Raw genomic sequence first — 18547 nt, 5'->3', positions numbered from 1 at the left:
GTATGAACGACTCTTATTGCTCGTCAGAGCATCCTCCTACGCAGTGTGTGTGTTAGTATGCTGTACCTGCTGGCGGCTTCACTTTAGCGGTTCATTTGACCCGGCATTGCAGCGTCTGAATGCACTGGATCTACTTTTTCTCTTTTTTCTCATTAAAGACATATTGGGCCTGTTTCACAAACTATACTTTGTAGTATTTTTTGTAGGCAAAATGCAGTTCATAAACATAAACTACGTGCAGAGTTTAAGCCTCCAAATTACCTATACGTATGTTTGCTGAGCTCTCTGTCCTGGCTGTCGAGTCTCCACACACGTATATGCTTTAGTAGTAAATGTGGGAGGGCGTTGGTGAAAAAGGACATATTTACTACAAAAGGGCATGGGATTAGAGGAGTAAGGAGGGTTTAGGTAGGGTCAGTGAGGAGGTTAGGGGGAGGGGCATCATCCACCCTCACAAGAATGAGCCAGTTTTTATACACCGGATTTGGAGACCTGTAACTTGTAGTAAATTGACTCTCCGAGTATGTGAATTCCAACATTTAGTAAATGTATTCAAAAGTGTAAATTACACAAGAGTGTAAATTACCTTTGTGAATCTGGCCCACTGTGACTAAGACAGACACTCTGAACATCCTTTCGGGCTGCCCATCGTTGGTTGACACTTTCACATTTAAAGCGACCCTACCTCTAATAGATTATGGTATTTTCTTAAGTCATTGAAGCCGGGAAATGTTTGTTTCCAGCGAGAAATGTTGCACAATCCCAGCTCTTCTTCCTGTGTCTTGATTAATCAAAGTCTACAGTAGCGATCCAAGGTGCAGGGGGGGTGGTGGGAGTGTGACCACGTTTGTTCATAGTGCAGAAGTGACTTCACTATACTCCAGCATTACAAAGCTGAGTATATGTGCCTTAGCCCTGGAAATTCAGAAGTAAGTAACAACTAAGTCCTGATGTCGAATTTCCTATCAAATGTGCCATAAATTGCTGATCCGGGATTAACATCAGGTTACCATTTCCGCCATGCTTTAAACAGATACTGAGATTTGGTGTAAAAAGTGGCAGAAAACATGGTTTCTTCTGACATTACTGCAGATCTCCACTGGAACCAAAATCCCACGGAGACAACTGAAGCATTTCAGGAAATCAACATGAGGTGTGTGGTGTTACCCCAGTAATTTCCAGAAATGGTATGGAATGCTCTGGAGCAGAAAAATTACCTGGTTACCCGTCGTAATTTTTTTCTCTGGAACTAGATTTAAAATGATCCCCTAAGTCAGACGTTAGGCCACAAGTAAGATTTTGTGAATTGAGCCCTGTACAAATAGTGGTTTAAATGGCAGCTGTGGGCAGTCTTCACCTAAATCATTTACATCCAGTCCAAAATGAATGCTGCAAAACCTCACAAGTGCAGTTAGTCAAGGGCACAAACTATTAGTGTTTTCATTAGTCACTAATAGCATACATTGTCCTTTATATTGAGGTTGTATTAATTTATCAAGCAGCAGTAGTTCAATGGTTCATTTATTTTCAAAAGTCTTTTCATTATCAACAAAGTACTGCACTTATGGAATATTTTGAAAAAAGTAGCATTTTATTTTTCACTTTTTTCCTAACACAGCAAAACGTTTAGTTCCCTTCACTTGGAACTTCTTTAAGGGCTATTCAGTCATTGTGACATAGATCAATAGTTTTTAATTGTTTCTCGATGAAGTGCAAATCAAGCAGTATTGTATCACATTGTAATTTCCCCTTAAGTTTGTGGATAGTTTTTACTATCAGTGTGATTGTAATTGAAATTGAAATTTGAATTAGCCCTTCGTGCAACATATAACATATGTAGATATACTCTTTAAGCAGTTACTCCTAGACCCCATGTAGCAATCTATCTTTTCACTGTACAACACCTGTGTCCTTCCCATTGTAAAATAGAATTTAAAAAAAATTGTTTGTCCCTCGAGCATTAAAGCATCAGCTATTGTAAGGTATTGAACATGTTTATGTTGAATTTTCAGGTCACCCGTCTCTTGACATAAAGGATCTCGTTAAAGACTTTCAGCATAAAAAAGGTAAATGCAAATCATGACCATCGGTGTTTATATATTAGTTTTTCTATGTTTTAAGGGACTGGTCCATAAATATTCTGGTTTGTCAGAAAATGATGATGGAAATTATATTGTATTTCCCAGTTAATGTTTTCCTTGATTTACTGACTTGCGAATGTCTGAAAACCCACATATGGCATATTTATCCAGTGAAAAATAGTACTTGGTATACTGAAATTTCCACAAGGGTAATGAGTACACTAAATGTACAATGACAACTGTGTCCGCATTACATAAAAGTATTTTCAAGACCTGTGCCTTCACTGAATGGAAGACCAAGGAAGGAGTAAGAGCAAAGGAGAAGTTTCTGTTCAGCTTTGCCATTTGATGGTTTGGAGAATCTTCACATTTGAACAGCAAAAAGCTGGATTAATACTACTTGACACAAAAAATAACAATGGCAGAACCACTCTCATTGCACAGCTTCTCAAGCGCCCACGTACCATTCCAGAACAGGTGGAAACATTTGAGATGCGTGTACATTTTGTCAGTGGAAGTACAGACATCTGAATTGCCCACAGTTATTTTTGGAATCTAGCTGCCTATACCTTCTACCCCTTGACTGACCTTTCAGAAGAACGTGGTTCCACCACAGTGTTTTTCTGCTTTGACTGACGCATGAAATATCTTATGACTCCTACCACCTTGAACGAACGAATGAATGAAGAATTTGTAAAGCGCCTGAATCCCCCCCCTCAGGGGTATCTCTGCGCTATGTAGCATTGGTCCAATATATCAGTTGCAGAAAAGTTCAGTTTTTAGAAGTTTTCTAAAAGTAAGGAGATCGGTCGACTTGTGGCAATAGATAGGTACGGAGTTCCAATATAGGGGAGCCAAATAGGAAAAAGTCTTGCTTCCTGTGCGAGACTTCCTAAAACGGGGGGGTAATGAGGAGGGATTTGTCTCCTGAGCGTAAGGATCTGCACGGTTGATAAGGGAGGAGATTTTCTATTAAATAGCTTGATTCTTTGTCGTTCAATGCTTTATATACAATGCAGCAGATCTTAAACCTTATTCTTTGACATATTGGAAGCCAGTGTAGCTGTCGCAAAAGAGGCCGTGAGGATGTTCTGGGTGGCATATTGTGTACCAAACGGGCTGCAGTATTTTGGACCACTTGAAGTTTATTCATTAAAGCTTCATTTGTGGCCGCTAATAGTGCATTACGTCTGAATTAATGTTTTCCGTACCTCCAGTGGAAGAAACTGAAATACTCTCCTCAAAAGACTCATCGTGTGAAAACAGGTACCAATGGTAGCTCTTACTTGATCTTTCATTGTGAGACACTGATCCAATCGGACACCTACATTTTTAACCTGCATTTGGGAACCGGAGCTGTGCTTAGATTAGAAGGCCACCACTCTGCAGACCAGAGCTTTTTGGCACTGCCAAAATGCATTATCTCTGTCTTTTCGGCATTTAGTTGGAGGAAATTTTCTGTCATCCAATCTGAGACCGCTTTAATGCCTGCCATAAAGCGGGATTTCGTAGAAATGTCACTGTCGAAGGATAGAAGAAGTTGAGTGTCATTTGCATACACAAAGGGGGTAAACCCATATTATTTAACAGTTTTAGCAAGGGGAGCCACGTACACATTGAACAGGGTGGGGCTGAGACAAAAGCCCCGCGGTATTCCTTTGGTGAGCTCAATTGTGCGAGAGCGGAAGGGACCCAAATGAATGGTCTGCATGCGCTGACTAAAAAACTGGAAAACCACTGTAGCGCACGCCCGGCGATTCCTCTCTCTCCCAATTTATGGAGTAATCTCTGATGTGACACATTGTCAAAGGCTGTGGATAGATCTAATAGTACCACTTTTACAGCCTGATTGTTATCCAGGTACAGCCTGATGTAATCTGTCACTGCTATAAGTGCAGATTCGGTACTATGCTTGGGTCTGAAACTGGACTGAAAATGGTCCAAGCAGCCTCGGGACTCTATATGTTTCATAAGTATTTTGTTAATATATCCTTCGAGGAGTTTACTCATTGTGGGAGAAGAGAAATTGGTTGATAATTTGACAGATCTGATGGAGGGAGGCCAGCCTTTTTGCAGATCGGGAGTATCTGTGCCATTTTCCATACACATGGAAGATATCCTTTGTTCAGAGATTGGTTTAAAATAGCGCAGATGGATTGGGCTAGTTGCGTAGCTAGCAGCACAAATATCTTTGCTGGTAAAATATCGAGAGGTGACCCGGATTTAGCCACTTTTAACATTTCCGTTATTATATGTGTCTGGATAGGGATAACCTTTTCCAAAAGAGAAGTATTCCTGGTAAAAGATGAGGTGCAACTGGGTGTGGTTTCGGAATATCTGTGCCCTTACTGAATTTATCATATATTTTGTTAATTTTTTCTTCATAATGGTCAGCAATGTTATCACATAATAGTTGAGAGGGGGGGATGGTGTTGGCGCAGGCGGTGGGATGGGTAAAGGATTTAAGGGCTATATAAATTTCTATAGTGGAATTACCTGCCTGGCTTTTTTGGACAGCTATATGTGCTTTCTGGGCTTTTTTTAAAAATTCTTATGATAAAGTGCTAGTGCATTTTTAAAAATTTCCTTCTTGTCTAGTTTATGAGACTGTCGCTAAGGTTTCTCTAGTTTTTTGCACCTTGCTTTCTCTTTAAGCAGTTCAGGTGAATACCAGGCTGCTTGAGGCCTCTGCCTGTCTTTATGTTGTTTTAAAGGGGCGAGAGTATAGCTGCTTATATAATTCCATGCCTATAGTAAGGGCCTTAAATTCCTGCATAAAGGTATCCTGGGTAATTTTATGTTATGTTATGTCATCCTGTTTTATAAATAGCACAGCTGCCCCAGCAAAGAGGCATCCCAGCGTTGAAAGCAGAAACAAATAAGGCTGCTGACAGAAAAAGGAAACTAAAGCGGGGGGGAAGTGTTTTGATGGCCTTGCGGAACGTCAGGTAGTTATTCATGCAGCGGATGAATCTTGGCAAAGCGTTCCAACGTTTGGCCGCCAATAAACGGAAAGAGCGCCAACCCGCCATAACCCTTCTCACCCGAGGAACAGCTGCCAGCTGTTGTCCCATCGAACGAAGTTAACGAGAGGGAGAGTAGGGTGAAAGCAAGCTCACCAAAATGCCACGGGAGGAGAGGTTCAGAATTTTAAACGATACAGAGGTCCTTGAATTCCACGCGGTTGGCCACAGGCAGCCAGTGTAGCCGTTGAATAGCTCTGGAGGTGTAGCAGGTTCTATGGAGGCTAAGAAGAGTTCTTGCAGCAGTGTTTTGGACTCTGCAGTCTCAGGACTTCAGTCTTGTTAGCCCCCTAATAGAGTACATTGGCATAGTCAAGTCTTGACAAGATGGAGGCCTGGACAATCATCTGCCTGATGGGCGGATCAAAAAACCCTAGCAGCGGTTTGAACCCCCCTAGGATGCCAAAACAAGTCCCTGACACTTTCTTAGATTGAGACTGAAAGCTGAGGGCCGAGTCAACCCAGACACCTAGATTTTTCACCACCTGCTTGGGGGCGGGTGCACAAACCAATATGGCCGGCCACCAACGTTCGCACCACAGCTCCAAGTCTCTCCCTACCAGCAGAACCTCCGACTTGTTGGAGTTGAGTTGGAGACAGTTGGCAGTTTTGCCATTGTCTCCTAACACTGTGAGAGGACATATTAATGGTAGGGGTAACATTAGTATCAAGGATCTGAAAATTAATCAAGAAGTGATCAGACCATACAACAGTTTGGGGAGCTTCTGTATGTCTATGGGGGGAGTTCGTCAAAATAAGATCCAGTGTATGGCCTGCTAAATGGGTAGGGCCTGTATTAGTCATTTCCAGGCCTAGAGAGGCTAAATCTGCGAGGAACTGAGCAGCGTTTAAATTGGAAATATTTTTGCAGTAAATGTTAAAATCGCCTAAAAGCATAAACTGTTTGGAGGAAATAACATGAATAGCTATTCATACCATCAGTTTGGCAGTAAAATCTGAAAGTGGCCCTGATGGGCGATACACCAGGGCACCTTTCCAGCAGTCTGGAGGCGTGAGCTCGATTTTAAAGGTACAAATCTCAAAACTTTTCTTCTGAGCTTTTCTCAATTATAGATATTTTTAAGGACTCTTTATAGATAATGGTGATACCTTCCTGTTCTATTTCCTTATACTTGTTGTAGACCTCTTTAAACTTTCATATGCAGCTCAATTTTGCTTCAATTTTCTATTCTAGTCCCCTCCCGGCCCATGCACTTCCTCATTTCCTCTTCATCCTCATACAATTTTCTGTGGCCTACCCTTGGCCTTCTTTGCCTATTCTTAACGTCTTCTCTCACATACTTCATCCTTCATCTGAGTCCTTTTCCCTCACCCCTCTGCCTGTCTCATGACTGTGATAGTTACAAGACTTGAGACATGGCCATGTCAAAATAGACACTGCAATCTAGGCTAGCTCCCATGTGCGACAACTCATTGAGTAATCAACAATAGGCTTAGACTTCTAGAACTGGCTCAGTCTACGCCTAGTCAAGACATTCACAGCTAGCTTCCAAAACATGTTGGGTCTGATTCACAAAGTTAAACTTTTGTGTAAGTTTACAATCGTTTTCTATTCACAAAGGTATTTTACTAGCAGTATATTTACAACTACGGAGTCTCTGCTCATAAAAAGATAGGAGTGTCCTATCTTTTTATGAGCGGAGACCCTATCTTTTTATGAGCAGAGACAACACAGTCGTAAAGATACTACCAGTAAAATACCTTTGTGAATAGCAAACAATTGTAAACTTGCACAAAACTGCAGTTTACCTTTGTAAATCAGGCCCAATATATGCAATTGAGTAGCCATCAATACTCTTACATTTGTTTATATTTCCTGCTAATCAAGAAAAAAGATTAACACAACCAGGCTCTCAGAAATAGCACATACACCCTACCATATTCTCCGATCAGACTCCAATATCATATCAACTCTCAAGAAAAAAGATCATCAAAGGGTGGAATGCTATTCCTGGTTAAGAATCTAATATATGGAATAAATTGTCTGATAATGTTCGCAGTAAATCCATGTCAGCTTTGTGAAGAGATCCGTCTTGTTTAGCGTCATCCCTAAGTATCCAGATGCTTGGATACCGAACAGTTTTATATTTATGCAAATAACACATCAAACAACAAAAGCTTTTCCAAGGTATGATTCAAGATTACGGCTTTCCCCAGATCCAATAATTTAGTTAGTCAAAGGCTTGAACTCTAAGAAGTTGGGGAATCTTGAAATTATGATTTTATTATGCAAGGAACATGCCAGAGAGTCCTGGTGCATGCCCCTCCCAGATCCTTGGGCTCTCACTCCAAGTTGGGTGGTATTTGGGTGCAGTATTACCACCGGGGACAATACTTATACTGTAGGATGCCTTTTTTCCCTTGTGCAGTATTATCTATTTAATAGTCAGTGTGAAATTTGAACATGACTTGTAATGTCTATTCAGGTGCAAAATCACCTTTGCACATAAGTTTGCATTACTGGCCAACTTTGAACGATGGCTTTAGTATTTTCTCTGGATGCAGTAAATCATGGGAGACTTCACATGACCAGTGGTTACCGAGAGGTTGTGTAGTTCCTCATTAATGTGGTGAATTATAAGGAGTGCTGAATCTATCTACCTCCATATACATGACTCTAGTGAGTTGAACTGTGGTGGGACATGTCTAGGTATAATGTCCATGCTTGGTGGTCCAAGGGAGCATACCACCAGGAAAGGAATTTATTTGCACTTTTTTAATAACACATTTTATTGCCATTCAATGTACATTCCTTCGGGTGAGTCTTTCAACTAAGGTAATTGTTAGACCCAGCTGATTCTAGCGAGCTGGGACGCATCAAAGCCAGATACTCCACCGTCCTAAATAGGATGAGTATGATACACTCAGATAACCTGTGCTCACTATCTGGTAGTTTGGCACAGAGCAGTCAGACTTATCCTCAGGGTCAAAGTTTAAAGTATTTGCACAGCACCACCCTCGTAACAATCTGAGTACACCACAAAGACTCCACACCGTATGTATAAAGCACTGGTCTTTGTATTGCACACACATGTAAATCAAAATGACATACACATTGGATATATGCTTTACAATTATTTGCAATTGTCAAACTCTCTCATTAGCAAAACGGCATCAACATATATGTACCCTTCATAGGAATTCACTTGCTCTATTATCCCCTCAGCCTGGAAAATGACATAAACCCACGAGTATCCTTTCCTCGAGGTATTCATGATCCAAGCGATCCCTCCCACATCAAAAACGACAGAAACCTATAGGCAGGCTTTTCAGAGGTATTCCACTTTCTCGCCATAACATTAGCATAAACCGCAACATTCCCAAATATTGCATAGCCTGTACAGTTGTTATGGTCAAGAAATCGCAGGTTTGACTACACCTCGTGACCCAGCCCTTAAGCCACTTAAACGACATCAGCCAACAATACATGGTGCACTCGCTGGTGACACTTTGATTAGATTGTTGGGACCACCTAAAGCGGAAGGAAACAGTTACTTGGTTTCGTCCATCCGGCATAGGCCTTCAAGGCACCCAGCGGCACCTTCACCAGTGCGGGATCACTATCCCCCGTAGACAAAAGACTGACACCAGAAGCTGGAGCTCTTCCAATTTGGACAAATGTTTCCTCCAGGCAGAGGTGTGAGCCGTAGTTGCTCCGGACAGCCAGCTGTGTGTGCACACAAGTCACAACGAGACCCCTCGGGTCCAGTCACAATGTTACCAAAAACAGCGTACCTTGTGGCATGGGTCCTGGGGAGGGAGCAGGCAACCTCAAACTGAGGTCGCAATGTCAGGCACTGTCGTTCTCCCGATCTGGAGGTCGGAGACAGTCCAGGCTTCCGGCTCGGGTCCCGCGGACTAGGCAAACGTCCCCCAACACTCCTCGGACACCACATGCTACCAAGTGTGAGCTAGTACAGGTTTCCGGTTGCAAGCTCGGGTCCCTCGGACTTGTCAAACTTCCCCAGCACTCCTCAAACCCTTCACATTACAGCACCCCAGGTGGGCCGTTGATCTTTATGAGCACAGTCTGATTACTACATACGTCAGGATGTTCCTTGTACCAACCAACACTAACTTCACCCTTTTCCACTGCACCCTGCTCGGTCCTTAAGAGCTTGTAGAAACAGGGAGATCCTTTCTGTCCCTGGGACCTCGCAGACAGGACGCCAGCCAACTGGCCCTTGGGGAATGCTTATGGACCCCAGCCACGACAATTGACAATTTGCTGCAAGCCAGCAACGTCCTGGCAAAACCCACCAAGTGATAGTCTCCTTCCTGGAGCACAACAAGCCCCTGGCTACCACAAGTCTATGGATAATCCGGTTGCAGTCTCTCCTGCCCCAGTAGTTCCTCTTGTTGATGTCCCAGCGTCGTACCAGCGTAGTATGGTTCCGATCCCAAAAGCGTCTCTAAACTCTTGAGGACAGAGCCCCAGTAGGTATACTCCCAAAGGCACTTGAAGATGAGATTGGTTCAAAAGACCCTCTTTGAAATGCACAGGCCCCTTCTAAATGTAGTCCTGTCTGCCATCCTACCCTGGGAGGGTTGATCAATAACTTTAGTGGGGCCAGGACCCTTCGCCTTGCAATTCATGTGCCAATCCCTTTAACCCTGGTCTGTCCCAGGAAGGCCCCTTAGAGTCAGAGGTCCTCAGTTTCCCTTGAGTGCCCCTAGTTTATTGCCGGCTATCAGGAATGCACAGATGTACCTGTCCCCCAAGCACCCTGATGTGGATTGGAGACAGGCTGACAGGCACACACAGAGCCATGAGCATAGAGAGCCCACTTTCCCAAAATGGCATTCCCACATTAGTAATGTCAGATCCACTCTCACGACCATAGAGGATTCACCATTACTAATTCATCGATACCAAACACCATATTGCTACTTTTCTGCACACAGGAATACAGATCAATAGTCTTTTCATAGATCCTCCCGATGTTAATCAATGTGAGAAGCAGGCCTCACAGTACTTAACACACCATCCCGTGGTATTGACTAGGGCATGTAGCACACACGTGCACATGCCCTACCTCATCTCTACACTGCACCCCGCACCCCAGGGTGTACTCCGTTGTAGCAAAAGACATGCAGAACTTTGGCAAGTAGCTTTCAAATGCCAAGCTGAGTAACAGTAATCTGCACACACAGGCTCCTCCATGGCAAACCTGTGGTACGTTTGAAGAGCTACCTCCATGGGTGGCACAACCAGTGCTGCAGGCCCACAGGGTATCATTTCACTTCCATGCCCTAGGTATATGTCTTACCACTGTACAAGGGACTTACAACTAACTCATATCAGCCAGTCATGTATACACCAACCACTAGTATGTATATGACAAGCAGAGCACTTTGCCCCTGAATGGCAGTGTCAAAGCACTCAAAAAAGTCCAAAGAACTCAAGTGTCTTGCTGTTTTGTTTACAATGAAAACAATAAAAAAAAAATTAAAAAAACAAACAAAACAAAAAAGTCCAAAGACTAGCGCGTAGATCAGCAGAAAACCAGGAGGGACAAAAGCAAAACGTTGAGGGAAAGCACCCTAAAAAGGGCCATTTTAAACAGTAATATAGTACAGATCTCCATGATAGTCATGATATCAGTTCTACACTTACAGCTAATAAGTAAAAAAATTAAGGCAGCAATGGATCCACGTGAAAGACCCCACCACCCGTCACATGGAAATGATGCCATCAAGTACCCCATATTCTGCTATGCTTATAGAGTAAGTGCATTGCTGTATAGATCAGCTCCTCCAGTAGCGAGCACTTAGCTATACTTCTCAGTCTTTCTTTTAAAGGCGGGCCATAGATATCCACCCATGTTTGACAATGTCTAGTTTAGCAAATTAAAAACTCTTGATCCATAAGAACCAGCTTAGTTCCACTTTACATGTAGAGTTAGCAGACATGGTGTTTGTGTAGATCATGATCTATTTTCCTTATAAAGACATGGGAAACTTTAGTGAAGAAAGCAGGCTTTCAAGTCTTGAAGCTTTTTGTTGAACTTAATTTTGTCCAAACAGGCTAGCCAGAACTCATTAACGGCTTTGGAAATTTGATCCCCCAGTAATGTGCTCAGTGGCAATCAAGGCCTTTGTCCAAGTCAACTGTGAACAGAGGCTTCTGATTGGTGCTGTACTTTTTGTTCTCGCCTCTTTCCCCCAAAACTTTAAAAAAAATCATACTTCTGGTTCCCCTTTTGGATTTTAAGTTTACTGTCATTTTGTTATTAAAATGTTTTCTATTTTTATATATTGGGCGTGGGAGTTTTAATGTGGTGTTTTGCATTTTTTATTCTTTTGGTACTGCTAAATAATGTTCACGCTTGTCCTCAAGTTAACACTGTGCTCTGTGCCGTAGCTACCGTAGTTTGAGCCCAGGTTTATTTCTTGAACTTGCGTGTTGGACCTGAAAAGATTTTTTAACTCAGATACTAATCATTAATTTTTTCTTTCAACTCCTTGTGTTTGTGTTTCTTTTCAATAAAAACATCACCTTTATTAAAAGAGCACTCCCCCACCTCCCTCATGCAAATGTCACTTGAATAGTAAGTACAGTGCATTGATCAATAAACACATACTCATAGAAAATGCGCTAGTCCTTTTAAAAAGGCGTACCTTATCCATAGCAACTTCTCAACTAGTCTTCTCCATGCAGATATGACATACCTAGCGAGGCAAGATCAATACTTATCTTTACCAAATGTCAGACTAGTAACAAGCAAAAATCCTTTTTCACTAACCATTGCATAGCCTTTCTCCTGCAGAGACCACACTGATATTAAGTGCTCAGCTTGTCTTTCTCAATCAAGTTACACTCCTGCTAATTACACTGCCGTTCATTGCCAAAGAAATAGCAATATCACAAACATGCCTAAAGAGCTAACTCTCTCACTAGATTTTATGCAATCTACACAAAATCAAATTTAGATTCTAAGTGTCCCCTGTTAACATGTTATTGCTATAAAACAGTCAATGAATAGATAAACGCTAGACCTATTGCCTTTATCAATACTAGGTCTTACCGTATGTCTACTCTATACTATATGGCCCCGGTAGAGGTGAAAAAATTGTTCCCATCTGAGCGGTGGGCCCTGGTTATACCTTGAACATTGAAGAAAACTAGTGTCAAGATGAACAAAGCATGGGTGACTATGATGCTGAGGTCTAGCTGCTGTGAAAGTGATGTGCTTTGCTATTACGTTCTGATTCTCAGTAACCTTAAATCCTCATCATATTAAAAAGATGCTCTTGGTGGCCTTCATTTTGGGAAAAAACAATGCCTCTGCTTTCATTTTTTCTCCCTGTTATCCCCGGTCCTCTTTCGGCTCAGATGGGTGAGAGGATAATGTAGTGATCTGTTGTTCTCTAGAGGAACAGAATAGTCAATTGACAATGCTAGGGGTTGAACAGCAACAAATATTGTCTTATCCTCAGTAATGTTGTATTTTATGTCAATAGTTTTCTTTCTCAGTAGGTCTGAGAGGTGCCTTCAAGAGGGGTCCTTGAATCACTATGCCTAAAGGTGCATGGGAGGGGCAGGGCCTAATGGCTGGCAGGAGGGTTCTTTTTCATAGACTCTTCTCAAGACCTTCACGTATTTGATCCAAATCTTGAAAATGTATATTGATACCCAAGGTAATTCTGAATATAGGGCTGTTTAGAAAAACTGAGGTTCTCCAAGGACTCAAGTTATTTCTCCATATTGATATTGTGTGGCCTAGTAGGATTGAGGGCCCAGGTGTGCACAGCGAGGAGCAGCTTCTTACCGTCCTATTCTGGCCAGGAAGGGGTCGGTTGGCAGTGCACTGAACAGAGCTGCTGTTCCGCAGTAATGTAGCCACCCGAGGCAGTGTGCTTTGCATTTCAGTGACGCGTCCTCCTTCCACAATGCATTACAGGGGAATGGGTACTCGTGTGCCATGTAAGAATAGTTATCTTGTCCACCCACGCTGGATGGGGAGGGCGTAGACTTGGGAGCTGTGGCGGTCTCTCTGACCTTTAGTGTCAGACCCCGGACAAAGTAATTGCTTGTCTGAGGACTGGTGCTGCTGTGCCCTGACGGCTCTCTCTGGCAGTCGGAGTTGTAGCTCCTCAGCTTGCACTCGAGATACAGTGAAAGCCAAACTTGATTTGTAAGTGAAGCAGACAATGCCCTGTGGGGAGATAGCCCCCTGGCTTCGGCTATTTCAAATGTAGATGACACCCTGTTGCGGGTGTACTCCCTGCGCCCGGAGCTTGGCAGCGGGTTGCTCTGGGTCTCCCCCCCCCCTTTCCTGTGCTGGAATGAGTTAAGTGCTGAGTGGAGAATAGTTGACCCTGAACATTTCATCTACATAGCTGTGAGTGTCCCTAAGAGTGGGCTTGTGTGAGGGATGAGAGCCTATCTCACTGCCCTTCAGTGCAGGGTGCCACAGTACATCAAACATGTACTGCGCAGTGACTTCTACCTGTTATAAGGGCTGTCTAGGTATTCTATTCCACTCCCCTCCATAGCAGTGACTAACAACTGCTCTCTCAACCGTATTGCCATATCAGAAGTGCTGATTACGTTGACTTTGTGCTATGGAGCCTGGGAGTCTTAAAAGAAAACTGAAATAAGGTGGTGCACCTGGTTACTCGCACCTTCTGTGACATTTCACACCGAACGTCCTTTTCTTGAGGGGTACTCTGGTGAAATCTGCATGCCCCTCATAATATGGTCCTCCCCAGTGGCTGGTTGGACAACTGTTGGGAACATTTGCTGCCTTGGACATTGTGTAGTACAGCAGACAACTACTGGAAGTATTTTCCCCTTGGAAATTGTGTAGCACATCTATCTTTGCACATGTACTGGGGCCTGGCAACCATCATTGCCTTGTTGACTGATGTCTGGGGAGGGGAGTTGCTGACTGTTAGTCTTATAGTAAAACTACCCTGGGTTTGTTGCTGGTGTGCTCTGTTCCTGAAGTGGCAGCTGTTGCTTGTTGATAATATTTCCTCCACGAGTTGCTGCTGCTCACTCCAACCCCGGTTCCCTGCCCCTCTGAGATTGTGCGCTGATCCTTTTTTAATTTTTTTAAATCAAATCTTTTTATTGAACTTCTTTTGACACAGATTCATCAGATTGTGAGTTACATTAGTCAAATGTGTCCATCTGTGCATCACATTTATACACATAATACATTTGTATAATAACCTCAAATGAAGAACTATATATTAACAATCCCCCCACCCAACCCTGTCCACCTGACTCCTACATTGCAGTGCGGTCTCCCTCCTCCCACTAGCTTTTCTCCGATGTCCTCTGGAGCAACACATTCTTCGGACAGAACCCCACGCACAGCTCATTACCTGTACTACCCACCCTCCTGTGATCCTGCTTTTGATGCATGAGAATTGCCTCTGCTATACCTCCTTCATGCTAGCCCTGACTTGGTTGTGTCTCCTGTGCGCCGATCCTTGATGCGTGATCATAACTGGATCTAACCAGCGAAGAGTCATTTGGCATGTAAGCATGCCCTCATCTTTTGAGAGCCCCTGACCATTGACTGCACTCACACTCCTGACTATTGGTTGGCAGATACAAGGCGGTGCTGATATTTCCCCTGTGCTTTCTGATATGGAGCGGCTGTTACTGTGATTGTAATGTTCGCCAAGGAGCGGATTCTCCAGAACCCACTGCCCGTGCAAGTTGCTGGAATCATCATGGTGAGGGACAGGGGTTCATTCCAGCACAGGTCAACACTTGAAAGTTAGAGTCGAGACGCCCGACATGCAGCTGACCGCCCCCACCCCCAAATGCCCACTCGTCAGCCCCATCGAAGGACACTGGACCTGTTACAGGGTCACAGACCATTGACTCAGGAGACCTTCTTCAGGGCAAACCCAAGACTCCTTTATTGGTGGATAATATTGATGTAGTAGATATGGAGGTGAATCTTCTCTACTGTCACAGCTGTAAAACTGCTGAAAAAGTCACGCTGATGGCAAGGCCTGTCCAGTGTTTGGAACAGAGTGTGCAGGACTAGAATTCTGTCACCAGATTAATGAAACTCCATTATGGCGAAAGGTCAAAATGACAAAATACTTTTCCCATGAAAATAGTAGGTTTTAGTGGTAGAAGTATATTAGCAGGAGGAGGCTGCACTAGAATGTTTTGTAAATCTGGGTCCTAATGATGCAAACAATCTCAGATGTATGGATATTTGCTGTTTGTGGTGCTTTAATCGAGGACCCCTAAATGATTGATTTGGTAGTTTAACTAGTTGTGAAGAACATGCTTTGTCTGGAAGCCTCTATATTAGATGTTCCAACTACTCTTTTCCAGCCACAATTGTATATTACAAAAGTGTTGACCTAGATGACCCCTCTCTCACATAGTATGAACTACTTTTGGAATTTTGAGGGGTTCCTTGAAAGTTTGATACTGAGGATCATATTTACATGAAAATGGCGCAACACTGTGAGGCACGCAATATTTCTGCGGCGAGGTGCATCATTTTCAAAACGACTGGCGATCGCCTCCGCCCAATCGTCATACGTCAATTCGGGAATGTCTGCAGTCCAGGCTAGCCGGGTATTGGCTAGGGTGGTGGGGGTGTGCATCGTCTACGTTTGGTATATTTGCATGATTTTGTGCAATCCGAGGTCCCCCATCAATGGGCGACCCTCAAGGGGTGAAAATTCAGGGAAGGCCTCCAGATTACGGATCTGGGGTGAGAGTGCATGTCGGAGCTGTAAAAATTTATAAAATTGCGACTTGTGGAGGCTAAAGTCGGTCTGTAGTTGCTGGAATGATTTTAAGGTAGAGCCCTTCATAACATCGCCCAGGGTAGAGATCCCCACCAGGTCCCAACCCCGGAACCCTCTCAACGTGTCAGCAGATCTCAGGTACGTACCCTGCCACAAGGGAGTCTGTCTAGTAAGATGCCCCCTCCAACCCATTTGTCTGGTCTTGGCCCTCCATAGCTGGACGGCTTGTCTACTAGCAGGTGGTAAATGATCTAGCCTTGTGTAGCTGTAGAGTAAATGGAGCAGGAGGACCCGCTCCATTGCGGCCTGTTCGATAGCATAGGCCGGATCAGTGGGAGAATTATACCAAAGTTCGTTGATTACAAGGATGTGTGATGCGACGTAGTATGAGTAAATGTCTGCAGCCGCCATCCCCCCGCAATATGTAGACTGAACGCAAGTGCGGAGCGCCACGCGAACAGCTCCCCCTCCCCATAGGAAATTATTTTGTATGGTGTTCACCTGGGCAAACCACGCGCGAGGAATAGGATAAGGAAAAATTTGGAGGCGGTATAGGATCCGAGGCAGAGAAATCATTTTAGAAATAGCTGAGCGCCCATATAGGAATAATGGAAGAGCAGACCATACCATTGTTTCATTTTTAAGGCTGGCCAACAGAGGGGTGATGTTATGAGCCCATGAGATCTTGGGTCACGGGGAGATAAAAATCCCTAAGTATTTAAAACCATCTGAGGCCCGGGATAATTGTACTGCCCACGATTCGCGGCCTTGGTGCCCATATACTGGGAACAGGATAGATTTAGCTGGATTGGCGTGGAGGCCGGTGGTGCCATCAAACACCCTGAGGATCTCCAATATACGAGGGCCCGAAAACCACGGGTCCGTCATGAAGAAAAGAACGTCGTCGGCATACAGCGCAATCCGATCCGATCGTGAGCGGGACCACTCGAATCCCCTGAGCACTGGGTCACTCCTGACCCAGGCCGCCAGGGGCTCGATCGCCAGAGCGAACAGCAGAGGAGACAGTGGGTATCCCTAACGTGTACCCCTCTGTATCGGGAATGGGCGAGAGCGGTGTCCCGCGATTCGAACCGATGCCGTCAGGTCGGTGTATAGTAGATGTACATATGACAGGAACCGAGGTCCAAAGTTGATTGCTTCGAGCAGCTGGAAAAGGTAAACCCAGCTCAGCGAGTCAAATGCTTTATCAATTTCGGCTAGCAATAGGGCAGCTGGACGGCCTAACGTGGGTGCGGCCGCGATAGCATTATGATCTCTTCTGATGTAATGCCTAGTGGCCCTCCGCGGCATGAAGCCCGACTGGTCGGGGTGAATCAGATCGGTAATACACCCCCGAAGGCGGTCAGCCAAAACTTTCCCTAGCAGTTTAGGTTCGAAATTGATCAGCGAAATGGGCCGATATGAAGAAGGATCTTCGGGGGACGGCCTGGTTTGAGAAAAAGCACGATTTCCGCGGGCCGCCAGTCTCTAGGAAGCCTTGCCTTGTCCGACGCGTCAGCAATGGTCGCCAGCAGATGTGGTCCCAAGAGAGGCATATGGGATCTAAGAAATTCCATCGGGAACCCATTGGAACCCGGGGCTCGGCCTGGCTGGATCGCGCTAAGGGCGCCGGTTAATTCCTCTAATGTAATAGGAAGCTCCAGGCGCTCCCGGACTGTGTCCGAGAGCTTACGAGGAGGGATATCCACAAGGAACTCTGCTATGAGTTCCGCCGAAATCTTCTCCTTCCGGGCGTAGACTGACGTAAAGTGATTTACAAATTCTTCTGCTACATCCACCGGCGATGCATGCAAGGACCCGTTCAGGCCTTGGATGACCGGCGTGACGGCCGGGGCACTGTTCGCCCGGCACAATCTATGCAGCATTGTACTGGACTTATCCCCCCACTGATATATCCGATGTTGCGAAGCATCCCATATCTCTTTGGCTTCGCTAAGCAAATACTGGCGCAATTCCTGCTGGGCGAGGAATAAATTGCGTCGAATAATGGGGCAGGGATTGGCACTGAGTTGGGAAGCCAAGTCCGCCTGGCGCATTTCAGGGGCGTCGAGCTGCGCACGACGTGTACGTTTCTCCTGCGCGCGATAGCTAATTTCGTATCCACGGACAGTGGGCTTGAGCGCCTCCCAGAGGACAATATTCGAGGGAGCTGAAGGGCTGTTTTCTGCTAGGTAAGTGGTAGTCGCTGTATGGAGCATATCACGATAAGCCGGATTGCGGAGGTGCCACGGGTACATCCTCCAGCGGAACAGGGGCCTGCGGGAGGAAGTGTGGAATTGCATTGTGACCGGAGAATGATCGGACAGACCCCGGGGTTGATGCCGTACCTGAGAGAATCTATGAAGATAAACCCGGGGGACGAAAAAATAATCCAAGCGGGACTGGGACCCATGGACCATCGACTAATATGTGTAGTCACACTCCGAGGGGTGGAACTCCGCCATATGTCTGCCCAGTTCATTGTGGATGTCAGGGTATATAGTTTGGTTGGATCCGATGATTGAGGGGCGTCACCGACCCGCTGGCGGTCCAGTGGGCCCATTGTATCGTTCCAGTCCCCACCCAACAGTGTCAACCCAGTCGGAAGGGAGCCCCATACCCCAAGTAACTTTTCGATAAAGGTGGCTCCTAGTGGGGGAGGGGCATAAACGCTACCAATCGCTA

General features: G+C 44.8%; 1 protein-coding gene across 1 annotated transcript in view; it reads left to right on the top strand.

Moving 5' to 3' along the window:
- Positions 1-18547, top strand: part of CABYR (calcium binding tyrosine phosphorylation regulated) — a 153001-nt gene that overhangs the window by 15325 nt on the left and 119129 nt on the right. Inside the window, exon 3 of the mRNA XM_085605750.1 lies at positions 2013-2066. Coding sequence (XP_085461876.1) covers positions 2013-2066 — 54 coding nt within the window. The remainder of the gene's footprint in view (positions 1-2012; positions 2067-18547) is intronic.

Source organism: Triturus cristatus, chromosome 5_1 (genome assembly GCF_964204655.1).
Source record: "Triturus cristatus chromosome 5_1, aTriCri1.1, whole genome shotgun sequence".
NCBI lineage: Eukaryota > Metazoa > Chordata > Amphibia > Caudata > Salamandridae > Triturus > Triturus cristatus.
The sequence above is the reverse complement of the archived record's forward strand: the minus strand, read 5'-3'. Positions and strand labels throughout refer to the sequence as shown.